This window comes from Neoarius graeffei, chromosome 13 (genome assembly GCF_027579695.1).
Source record: "Neoarius graeffei isolate fNeoGra1 chromosome 13, fNeoGra1.pri, whole genome shotgun sequence".
Classification (NCBI taxonomy): Eukaryota; Metazoa; Chordata; class Actinopteri; order Siluriformes; family Ariidae; genus Neoarius; species Neoarius graeffei.
This window is the reverse complement of record NC_083581.1, coordinates 41,231,608-41,244,127: the sequence shown is the minus strand read 5'-3', so window position 1 is coordinate 41,244,127 and position 12,520 is coordinate 41,231,608. Positions and strand designations below refer to the sequence as shown.

Here is a 12,520-nt window from a genome sequence, read left to right as displayed (position 1 = left end):
TGTGAATTTGATGTTGCCTGTCTTGTCTATGGAGTTTAAATGATCCGTGAGTTGTTGTGTGTGGCCTGTTTTGGTTATTTCAAGAATGTCATCAACGTATCTTTTCCAGAAGATAGGTTTGCAGTCATCCGGTGCTGTTTCTATGGCTCGGGTTTCCAGATCCTCCATAAAAAAGTTACATAGAGTGGCAGATAGCGGGTCCCCCATTGCAAATCCCTCTTTTTGTCTATAGATTATGCCTCTAAATTGGAAAAATGTGGAAGTGGAAATGAAATGTAATCGTTTTGTTATGTCCTGTACTGTAAGTTTTGTGCGTTTTTTCAGGGTTCTGTCTGCTTTTATCCGGTTTTCTACTATGTTGAGAGTGTTTGTGACCGGTGTTTTTGTAAAGAGGGATATGACGTCATGCGATACAAACATTTCATCCTTTTTTATCTTGATTTCCTTTAATTCTTTTGCCAGTTGTTTTGAGTTTTTGCAGTGGTATTCCGTGAGTCCGAGGAGTGGTTTGATTATGTCTGCCAACATCTTGGAAAGGTTGTAAGTAACTGATCCTATACTGTCTACTATGGGTCTTAGTGGTGCTCCGGGTTTATGAATTTTCGGTGTGCCGTAGATCCGGGGGGTGATGTTTGCTGTGGGGATGAGGTGGTTGTATGTTTGTTTATCGATTTTGTTGTCATCCAGTAACGGTTTGAGTAATAGCTTTAGTCTTCTTTTCTTTTCCTCCGTCGGGTCTTTTTTTAATACTTCATATGTGTTTGGGTCCGTGAGCATTTCATTCATTTGTTTTGCATATTGATTAGTGTCCATGATAACCGTGGTCCTCCCTTTATCAGCCGGTAATATTGTTATTTTCTTGTTCTTTGTGAGTGTTCTGATGGCTTCCATTTCCTGTTTGGTTATGTTTCTGGGTGGCGGTTTAGCTGAGGTGAGGATGCCTGCTATTTCATTCCTTAATGCGGCCTTCTGTCCTTGGTCCTGTATCATATTGCACGCTAGTTCCGTGGCTAATACGAATTCTTCATGCGGGATTTTATTTGGTGTGATGGCATAGTTTAGTCCCCGTGAGAGTATAGTGCGTTCTGCTGTTGTTAGTGTGTGTTTAGACAGGTTGCAAATCCAGTTTTCGTTTGTTTGCTTGTCCTTGCATTTATTTTGTTTCTTATTGATAAGTCTGTTCAGTTTTTTAATATGGCGTGTTTTTGTTTTTGAAAACTCTTGTTCTTGTATTGCATTCAGATGTTCTTCCATATTTTTTTCCATGTCACTGCTGAATTTGAACCGGCGTTTGAATTCTTGTTTTCTTTGTGCTATTTCTGTGTTTAAATTGTTGATTTTGTTAGTCGTGCATCTGATTCTTTCTCTTACCAGAGTCATTCGCGCTCTTTCGATGGTCCTTTCCGCGTTTCTTGTTGGTATCGGATTTTTTATGTAGAGGCTTGCTGGAATGACGCCTTCGTCTCGGCAGCGGAGATTGAAGCGGAGATGGTTTCTTTGTCGCGCCAATTTTTTTCCTAGCTTTTCCAGGTAGCGTACCTCTTTGGCAAACGGCAAAATCACATAATGAATTGGGAAGAGGCCAGAGTCATTCGCGCTGAAGAAAATAGATTCCAGCGTTGGATTTTAGAGGCAGTGGAAATACGCAAGCGGGCGCAGAGGACGATGAACCGGGACGAGGGAGCGTATGCACTGTCGCACACCTGGAGCGCCATCCTGGAGGAGCGACCTGACAGCAGGAGGCGTGGACTACCTGTCAAATTGGGCGGGACGTTCACGCCTCCTGCACGCAACATCAGCTGATAAGGCACGTCACCACTCGACATCTGGTGACTGTTTCTGAAGAAGGCGGGAGATTCTCGCCGAAACTGTTAACAAGGTAACAAACTTAAAAAATATACTTGTCTAAGAAACGAACTTAAAATATTTGGAAGGAATATAAACGAGTGAGCAGTGCCAGAGATGGTGGGAACAGAAGGAAGTGTGAGGCTTGCTGCTTAACAACACTTTTATATTAACACGGCACTCTTGCACCATCCTTTATCTGTATTTCTGTATTAAGGTCACTTTCTTTGTTTCTTTTTTTTTTTTCCTGTTTAACCTGCTCTCTCTGACATCATTTCAGCTAATGGCCTCCCTGCCTGTTGCCACGGTGACCTGGAGCTCAAAGAGGATGTTCCTTTTTTCCTCCTCATTCTTGCTACATCTTTCACTCTTTTTTTTTTTCCCCTCCTATTTCTTTTTTTACCTGAGTAGAGTTCAGGAAACAAGACCTACCTCCTTTCCCTTTTACACAAAATCTCCAGCTTTCTCTTTTATAATGACACATACGCACATAGATACACTTTCTACCACCTTATTATGTAGCGTATATGTTTTCTGGTGCCATCCGTACCTCCTCCATTCCTCTTTTTCATTCCTGTGCTTGGCCTAAGAGGAAATCAGATTGCTGAACAAGCACTTCCTGTTCCTGCTTGGTAATTCTCACCACCCCCTTTGCTTCCTGCTGAGATTAGGCTGCCTAATCGATATGTTAAGTATGTAAATGATGTAAGGAGGTGACAGTCACCAAGCTGTGTACTGTTGTGCGTTTTCTCTGCTTGTACGCTCCAACTAAATGAACTATCGAGCTCGATACACATGCTTTAGGATCGATTTGTGCTAATTAGTGCTCTTCATTTCGCCAACGTAATTCTGTATCTCTTTCTAGCGTTTATTTTAGTGTTTCGTTTCCTGGTTTAGCGTTGACTACTCCAACGCATCAATTTTGACTTTATGATGGCTTGTTAATGAGCTACTGAGTTGAGTTCCGTTATAGCTAATGTTTACCAATTTCAGTGGAACAAGTGTGCAGAACCTGCTGATGTTAAGTTGAAGCTGTGTAAAATTTGATAGTGTTTAGCTGTATGGAATGTGCATTAGAAGTTAACGAACCCAAGTCATATGTTTAATCGGTTCAGACTGGAGCCTCATTAGACTTTGAGAATCTCGACTCTCGCCACTCACACATGCTAATGAAGACCGATTCACACCGTTTGCCTCTTATCTGCATATCCTTTAGTCTTAAAACTCCTCGCGCCCTGAACATACCGTGGTAATTGTTTAGTGTCTTAATGAATTACACCTGGTATTGACTTTGAGGTGTTCTGTGTTATCAACCCTATAATAAGCAAAGACTTGGCTTAATGTGCGTTGGAGGAAACGTGATTTAGCCTTCACTCTTTCACATTAGTGTCGAAGGACTGAAGTAGTGGGTTTTAAACTGATAGAAAAAGGGGCAAATGAAAGAAACACATTTTCAGACTTTTCAGTTCTTGAGAGTTTTTTGTTTTAAAGTTCCGTCCATCCATTATCCGTAACCGCTTATCCTGTGCAGGGTCGCGGGCAAGCTGGAGCCTATCCCAGCTGACTACGGGCGAAAGGCGGGGTACACCCTGGACAAGTCGCCAGGTCATCACAGGGCTGACACATAGACACAGACAACCATTCACACTCACATTCACACCTACGCTCAATTTAGAGTCACCAGTTAACCTAACCTGCATGTCTTTGGACTATGGGGGAAACCGGAGCACCCGGAGGAAACCCACGCGGACACGGGGAGAACATGCAAACTCCACACAGAAAGGCCGTCGTCAGTCACTGGGCTCGAATCCAGAACCTTCTTGCTGTGAGGCGACAGTGCTAACCACTACACCACCGTGCCGCCCCAGTTTTAAAGTTCCATTAATGTTTATTCTGGAATTGCAGTCATTTAAACACCTGTAAAACTTAGTGTTGTGGTTACTTCCTCTCCTTCCCCCAGAGCATGTGTGCTCCATCATGGCATCCATGTTGAGGAACCTGAAGGGGCAGCAGAGGAGCCGTCTGCTCAGCAAGTTCACCGAGAACGACTGTGAGAAGGTAAATGACTGACTCTTTTTAATTAACCTTGTATTTTTGATTAAACTTGAAGGAAGTTTAAATACAACTTTAATACAAAGATTTAGGGATTTGATAGAACAGCTCAACTTTGAGGAGCTCTCTGTCTTGCACAGAGTTAGAGCCACCAGGAAAGCAGAAGCTATCCTGGCTGACCCCAGTCACCCGCTGTTCTCTGAATATTGAGGTTTTTCACCTGACGTCACAGGGTCACGTGACGCCCCGGTGTCCACCATTTTGAACGGCAAGCTAGCTAATGTCAACATCATAGTACCTAGTATGTTACTGTAGCAACGTTTACGTTCAGTCATTTGGATGACTGTTAAAACCTTTCAGTCTCAAGTTTTTCCTTTACTGTATTTACTAGTTTACTGAGCCAGCCAGCCCCGGAGCGCGCTAGCTAGCTAGCTAGCGCCAGCCAGCCAGCCAGCCCCGGAGCGCGCTAGCTAGCTAGCGCCAGCCAGCCAGCCAGCCCCGGAGCGCGCTAGCTAGCTAGCGCCAGCCAGCCAGCCAGCCCCGGAGCGCGCTAGCTAGCTAGCGCCAGCCAGCCAGCCAGCCCCGGAGCGCGCTAGCTAGCTAGCGCCAGCCAGCCAGCCCCGGAGCGCGCTAGCTAGCTAGCGCCAGCCAGCCAGCCAGCCCCGGAGCGCGCTAGCTAGCTAGCTAGCGCCAGCCAGCCCCGGCGCGCGCTAGCTAGCTAGCGCCAGCCAGCCAGCCCCGGCGCGCGCTAGCTAGCTAGCGCCAGCCAGCCAGCCCCGGCACGCGCTAGCTAGCTAGCGCCAGCCAGCCAGCCCCGGAGCGCGCTAGCTAGCTAGCGCCAGCCAGCCAGCCCCGGAGCGCGCTAGCTAGCTAGCGCCAGCCAGCCAGCCCCGGAGCGCGCTAGCTAGCTAGCGCCAGCCAGCCCCGGAGCGCGCTAGCTAGCTAGCGCCAGCCAGCCAGCCAGCCCCGGAGCGCGCTCAGTAAACTAGTAAATACAGTAAAGGAAAAACTTATAACGGGCCATGTCTCAACAGACTAAGAAGTTATTTCAATGACATTTAATAACATTTTGTTTATCCTGAGGACCAAAAGTAAATGAAAATGTGAACAAACCTTAGCTGTCAGTGAACAATCCTGGTGGAAGCAGGTAAACGTCGTTCTCTAAGCTTGCTAACCTCAATTTTTGCAAATACCTCTCCCTCTGCTCGCCCTGTAAATGCCCTACGTCGCTGGATAGTGAAGGTGTTTTCTGCATCTTGCTCCTTTTTCTTTTATGTTTTTCGTTTGTCGCCTTCCTCGCATTCAAACTGATTCGAGCCGTGCCATCCAAAATGGCAGCATCACATGACTTGGTCACGTGGGTGAAATACCTCAATAGGCTGCTGCCTTCTGGTCGTCGTTATTTGGTACCAAAATGTAGGATGAACAGATTTAAAAGTTTGTCACTGTAACTACTGGCCTCATAAACAACAGTCTGTCATGATCGGTCTCCCTGTAATATCTGTGCACCTTGTTTTCATTGTGATTGTATGCTGTATGTTTTGTTGTATTGTGTTTTATTCTCTGCTGGCTGTACAAGAAGTTGCCCCTCATGGGGATAATAAAGTTTGCTATTATTATTACAGGTTTTTAAAAAAAATTTTTGCTTATGTAGTACATGAATAACAATTTAAAAAATCTATGTGTGGCATTAACTTAATTTTAATGCCCGTTTGTTAGAGTATTTACAGTATTTCAGCAGTTATGGTAAAACTCATCATTATAAAGTGAATTACAAGGTTTTAGCATTAAAATCGGCTCTGTACTGACTTCTTAATAAAGAACTATGGCAACAATAATGGGACAAACGCGACACAGCAGCAGAGGCTTCAAGTAAGGTTTTAGATGTTCTATAAAGGTCATGTAAATTTATGGAATCAATTTTGTGCCAAAATGTTCATACAATACTTTTGAAATCTCATCTCATTATCTGTAGCCGCTTTATCCTGTTCTACAGGGTCGCAGGCAAGCTGGAGCCTATCCCAGCTGACTACGGGCGAAAGGCGGGGTACACCCTGGACAAGTCGCCAGGTCATCACAGGGCTGACACATAGACACAGACAACCACTCACACCTACGGTCAATTTAGAGTCACCAGTTAACCTAACCTGCATGTCTTTGGACTGTGGGGGAAACCGGAGCACCCGGAGGAAACCCACGCGGACACGGGGAGAACATGCAAACTCCACACAGAAAGGCCCTCGCCGGCCACGGGGCTCGAACCCGGACCTTCTTGCTGCGAGGCGACAGCGCTAACCACTACACCACCGTGCCGCCCCCTACTTTTGAAATATCAAACAAAAACGACAAATCAAAATACAAAAAAAAAAGTAAAATTTTTTAGACTGGCAAACAAATTATTTGTGTAATCGTGCAAAATATCAGTCTATTGCTCTTCAGAAACCTTTTATTTTTGTTCTGCGTCTTTCTCAGTTTTGTTTGACATAATTCGATTCCAGCTTTCTCGTTTGCGCTCCCTGACTTTTTGCTTGCAGTTTTGGCACGAACTTCACGTGTGGGTGGGCTGTCCAGGAACACATTCCCATTGGCTAACTTGTGTTTGACTGACAGCTACGCTCAGCGATTCCCCCGGAGGCTGTTGCGGCCATTCCCTACTCGGATTCTGGCGGACTGTTTGACGAGTGACCGATCCATTGACGGTAAACAAGGATCGAGTGGACTTCAGTGGCGACTATGATATTGAATTAATTCAACAAAGTGCAAGTACGGGACAAATGTGTTGTACGTGTTGCAGTAGTGCACATTATGCAGGCGTGTTTAACGTTAGCAAGACAGCTATTATATTGGGTAGTGGAGCTAAGGCTAACATTTGACTTGCCATGAAACACCTGCATAATGTGCACTACTGCAACACGTACAACACATTTGTCCCGCACTGGACAGCCCTGGACAGCCTGGACAGCCCACCCACACGTCAAGTTTGTGCCAAAACTGCAAGCAAAAAGTCAGGGAGCGCAAACGAGAAAGCTGGAATCGCAACCAAAATAAATTACGTCAAACAAAACTGAGAAAGACGCAGAACAAAAATAAAAGGTTTCTGAAGAGTAATAGACTGATATTTTGCACAATTACACAAATAATTGTTTGCCAGTCTAAAAAAATTGACTTTTTTTTTTTTTTTTTTTTTTTTGTATTTTGATTTGTCGTTTTTGTTTGATATTTCAAAAGTATTGTATGAACATTTTGGCACAAAATTGATTCCATATAAATTGGCAAAGCTTCTACAATGAAGCAACAAGAGTGTGTGCATGTGTGATGCCTTATGCAAGTTCCATTCTGTAAATTAATTATTGAATAAGGTAAAGTATTAACCTGGTTAAAAATTTAATTGTGTAATTTTTAAATGAGCTAATGCTTATTTAAAAAAAATACAGGTAATTAAAGTATCTTACATACACACATGCATGAAAGTGTTGTTTTCTTTTGTAAAGGTGGACAGACTGATGGAGCTGCATTTTAAGTATCTAGATGCTGTTCAGCTGGCAGATAGGAGGATCGATGGAGAAAAGCACGTAAGAACACATGCACACCCTCGTCGGCTATCTGACCTGACCTTACTGAGCGCTTGTCCGTGCTGACAGGTTTGATCAGAGTGACGAGAAATATGTGATTGAGACATGATGGTGTCCGTCAGATTTCATATCACTCAGGAATGTTACCATCGTGTTAGCTTTTCTTCCTACCGTTTCTCCATCCCACAGTTACACACACACAGTGCCTTGAAAAAGTATTTATACCCCTTGAACTTTTTCACATTTTTCCACCTTGCAACCACGAACTTAAAAGTTTTTTTTTTTAATTGAGATTTTATGTGATAGACCAACACAGAGTAGCACATAATCGTGAAGTGAAATGAAAATGATAAATGGTCTCAAAATTTTAAACAAATAAAAATCTGAAAAATGTGATGTGCATTAGTATTCAGCCCTAGTCTGGTTAACACCAGACCATATCACAAGTGAAATATGGTCTGGAATCCGCCTATTGAATTTCTCGTAGGGGAGGTGTGGTTTACGATTCTCAACGGCCGTTTATTGGACGTTGAGAATGTCTATCATTTGGTGTATACGTAGCCCATGGCCAATCATGGCAGTTGTACCCGGTGACGTAGTTAGAGCGACGAAGAAGATGAAAAGGCGAAGAAGAGAAGGAAGGAGAAAGAGAAGGCAAAATAAAAATAGGAAAACAATGGCACCGAACGATTACTGCCGTTTGTGCAAGACAAAGCTTGATCGAAAGTTTGGTTCGTATCGCTCGCCGCCATGTTAAATGTGATCCGTAAACAGTCCCAAATAAACTACAAGCTTCCGTTTGTCGAGTAGTACGCGTCACCGTCTTTCTACCCCTCCCCACTCTCTGATTGGCTCCCTAACTCAGGTGAGCCTTTAGACCATAGTTTCCATGCTGTCTTTTCAGATCGGAACGATTGTGCAAAGCAGCATGGGATTTCCCAGGCTAATTCAGCCCCCCTGCGTCAATACTTTGCAGAGCCACCTTTTGCTGCAATTACAGCTGCAAGTCTTTTGTGGTATGTCTCTACCAGCTTTGCACATCTAGACACTGAAATTTTTGCCCATTCTTCTTTGCAAAATAGCTCAAGCTCAGCCAGATTGGATGGAGAGCGTCTGTGAACAGCAATTTTCAAGTCTTGCCACAGATGCTCAATGGGATTTAGGTCTGGACTTTGACTGGGCCATTCGAACACATGAATATTCTTTGATCTAAACCATTCCATTGTAGCTCTGGTTGTATGTTTAGGGTCATTGTCTTGCTGGAAGGTGAATCTCCTTCCCAGTCTCAAGTCTTTTGCAGCCTCCAACAGGTTTTCTTCCAGGATTGCCCTGTATTTAGCTCCATCCATCTTCCCATCAACTCTGACCAGCTTCTCTGTCCCTGCTGAAGAAAAGCATCCCCATGCTGCCACCACCATGTTTCACAGTGGGGATGGTGTGTGCAGGGTGATGAGCAGTGTTAGTTTTCCGCCACACGTAGCGCTTTGCATTTAGGCCAAAAAGTTCAACTTTAGTCTCATCTGACCAAAGCGCCTTCTTCCACATGTTTGCTGTGTCCCCTACATGGCTTCTGGCAAACTGCAAACGGGACTTCTTATGCCTGTCTTTCAACAATGGCTTTCTTCTTGCCACTCTTCCAAAAAGGCCAGATTTGTGGAGTGTACAACTTATAGTTGTCCTGTGCACAGATTCTCCCACCTGAGCTGTGGATTTCTGCAGCTCCTCCAGAGTGATCATGGGCCTCTTGGCTGCTTCTCTGACCAGTGCTCTCCTTGCTCGCTCTGTCAGTTTAGGTGGACGGCCATGTCTTGGTAGGTTTGCAGTTGTGCCATACTTTTTCCATTTTTGAATGATGGATTGAACAGTGCTTCTTGAGATGTTCAGAGCTTGGGATATTTTTTTTATAACCTAACCCTGCTTTAAACTTCTCCAGAACTTTATCCCTGACCTGTCTGGTGAGTTCTTTGGTCTTCATGATGCTGTTTGTTCTTCAGTGTTCTCTAACAAACCACTGAGGCCTTCACAGAACAAGTGTATTTATGCTGAGAGTAAATTACACACAGTAGGACTCTATTAACTAATGAGATGACTTCTGAAGGCAATTGATTGCACTGGATTGTATTTAGAGGTATCAGAGGACAGGGGGCTGAATACTAATGCACACCACATTTTTTCAGATTTTTATTTGTTTAAAATTTTGAAGACCATTTATCATTTTCGTTTCACTTCACAATTATGTGCTACTCTGTGTTGGTCTATCACATAAAATCTCAATAAGAAACTTTTAAGTTCGTGGTTGTAAGGTGGAAAAATGTGAAAGTTCAAGAGGTATGAATACTTTTGCAAGGCATTGTGGTGTGTGTGTGTGTATGTATGTATGTATGTGTGTGTATGTATGTGTGTATATATATATATATATATATATATATATATATATATATATATATATATATATATATATATATGAGTGATTCCACGCTTATGGGTACTGAAATGGGGACATGAACTTATTCACCTAAAACCATTTCTTTTTTTACCATCAGGTCACAAAACCTGTAATCTTTAATGAATGATATGTTAAAAGATAACTTTAATTTTCTGAGATGTAATAAAAACATATTTATATGCCAAAGTCAAGCCTATGAGTTCCAAAATGATGTCTGTTACATTACTTCTGTTACGATTGTCCATCTCGCGTCTGTTACAAATTAATTACAATCTAGCTATATACCATGTTAATCTTATTGAAAGAATGTGTATGTTTATTCTACTACACATGTTTATTAATTATATTTGCTAAAACATCACCTTCCTATGTTTCAAAAAGTAATTCTACATTGTTAAAATTGAGAATATATGTGTCCACAACACTTCTGTTACGTTCTGACTTTGGCATATAAATGTTTTTATTACATCTCAGAAAATTAAAGTTATCTTTTAACATATCATTCATTAAAGATTACATGTTTTGTGACCTGATGGTAAAAAAAAGAAATGGTTTTAGGTGAATTTTTTTAAAATAAGTTCATGTCCCCTTTTCAGTACCCATAAGCGTGGAATCACTCATATATATATATATATATATATATATATATATATATATATATATATATATATATGAGCGAGAGAGATATTATATCTATATATTGTGTGTGTGAATGAATGAAGGGGGGGACAAGAAAAGAAACAGAACAAAAGGGGGGGAAAAACCATCATATGAACATAATGACTCTTACTCTACAATCTACAGGCAACTCGGACCATAAAATAAACTGCTTATATAAACTCAATATTCCAATAGAGACTTTAGCAATTATTCACTGAGTTTAGTACTAAATAGATTTTCTGGAGATTTAATGCACCGGAGCGTTCTACAGTGATCGTACTGCTTTGCTCTCCTCACTGCACACACAATCCTCTGCATTAGAGCAGCCTGCACACCACAAGAGGAATTACATGGCATCTTCATCTTTTTCTCATGTGTTTCATGTAATTGTGCACAACGTGCATCTGTAAGGAAAGTGCTGAAGGATTTGTTTTAGGCTTCGAGAGAAACCGAGAAATACCAGCATGTTTCCCAGCTGTGGCATTAAACACCTGCTTTTCCCTGCACAAAGTGACTGAATCTGACTCCTGGTTTCCCCTCAGGCCCCACTTGAGCACTCTGCTCTTCTTCTTCTCCCAGTAATGAGTGTGCAGACTGTAGTGTGTGCACGCTTGTGCAGACTCCCCCAGGTTTTCATATACGCTGTGACTATTTTGATCCCAGCAGCCCATTAAAAGCTTGAGTGAACTTGAACTTTTTTTGATTGAACTTGACTCAACTTTATCTAAATTACAGTATTGCTGGAATAACACCATGTGTGTTTATTGCGCCTAAACACTGCTGAATTTCCTCAGTCTGATCAGAAGTTGTTGAGTAACTTTCTGTAGCAGCAGCTCTGACCGTAGTGCAGCCATAAATCACAGGTTTTATTAATGTATTCTTTCCCATACGTTATTGTTTTTAACATTTTTGCTCACCCTTATCATACGTGTCCGTCCCCCTCATGATGTAAGGGGGGGGGAGGCTGGCTAGAAGTGTAAAAACCATTTCTGCAGAAAAATGCGTCGTAAGTGATGAGTAGGGTTAGGTATCATTTGAATCTTATCAATCCAGTTTCTGCTTATCGGTCCCAGTTCTTACGGTTACCTGTTTCTATCCCAAAATGGTTTATATATTTAAAAAAAAGTCAAATGTTGAGATCAGGGGTGTCAAAGTGTGATTTTTGCCTGGGCCAGCATTTTTATGAGACCCTGAAGAGCTGTAATTGAAGAGGGGGTGGGGTGGGGAGTGGTTTATTTTTTTATCCCCCCCCCCCCATAACTTTATTTAACATCAACAGCAGTAACCTCAGACATTAGAACAGGATGTTTGTAGAAAAATAACTAACAGCAATTATTAAAGTCAGGGATGTGATTTTTCCGCGAATTCGTGGAATTCCGCTTTTTTCACCTCAAAATTTGAAAAAAAAATTTTTTCCGATTTTTCGCTCAAAAATCCGCATTCATATCCTAGTCGTTCCGACTTTCAGTAATTCCGTCATTGAGATGAAACGAGGTACGTGATTGGCCCATCGCTCTGTAACAACCAATGAACGCGCTTGTTAGATAGCTGTACGCAAGCTCGCTTCAAACAAAGAGTTGAAAGATGGCAGCCTCTGTGATCGAGCGTAAAGATGCACCTGATCATCAGTTTGGTGTGTGTTTTTAAAGTAAATAAACATGGGGAAGAAGAAAAAACAACCCAGCTTATTTCTTTCCCCATAATAAACCTGTGAGTGGTGGTGGCGTCACTGCACGTGCGACAGTTGGGTATGTTTTCGCGGGGTGACGAAGGTTGCCGTGGCAACGGGGCCTCGCTTCATCTGTTGCTTCCTGGATGCGCATGCGCACGCTATGAAAGCTGTGGTGAAAAGGTTAGCATCGGAGGCTAAACCTTCTGAGGAGAAAAGAAGGGGCGGTTTTTATTTCAGTTTGTTTTAGTTACGTCCGAAGAAACAGCAGTTTAA

General features: G+C 42.5%; 1 protein-coding gene across 2 annotated transcripts in view; it reads left to right on the top strand.

Moving 5' to 3' along the window:
• The window catches only part of ctnnbl1 (catenin, beta like 1), a 102,074-nt gene that overhangs the window by 63,213 nt on the left and 26,341 nt on the right, over positions 1 to 12,520 (top strand). For both annotated transcript variants that reach the window (XM_060937737.1, XM_060937736.1), the window contains exons 12-13: positions 3,806 to 3,903; positions 7,389 to 7,469. In XM_060937737.1, coding sequence (XP_060793720.1) covers positions 3,806 to 3,903; positions 7,389 to 7,469 — 179 coding nt within the window. The remainder of the gene's footprint in view (positions 1 to 3,805; positions 3,904 to 7,388; positions 7,470 to 12,520) is intronic.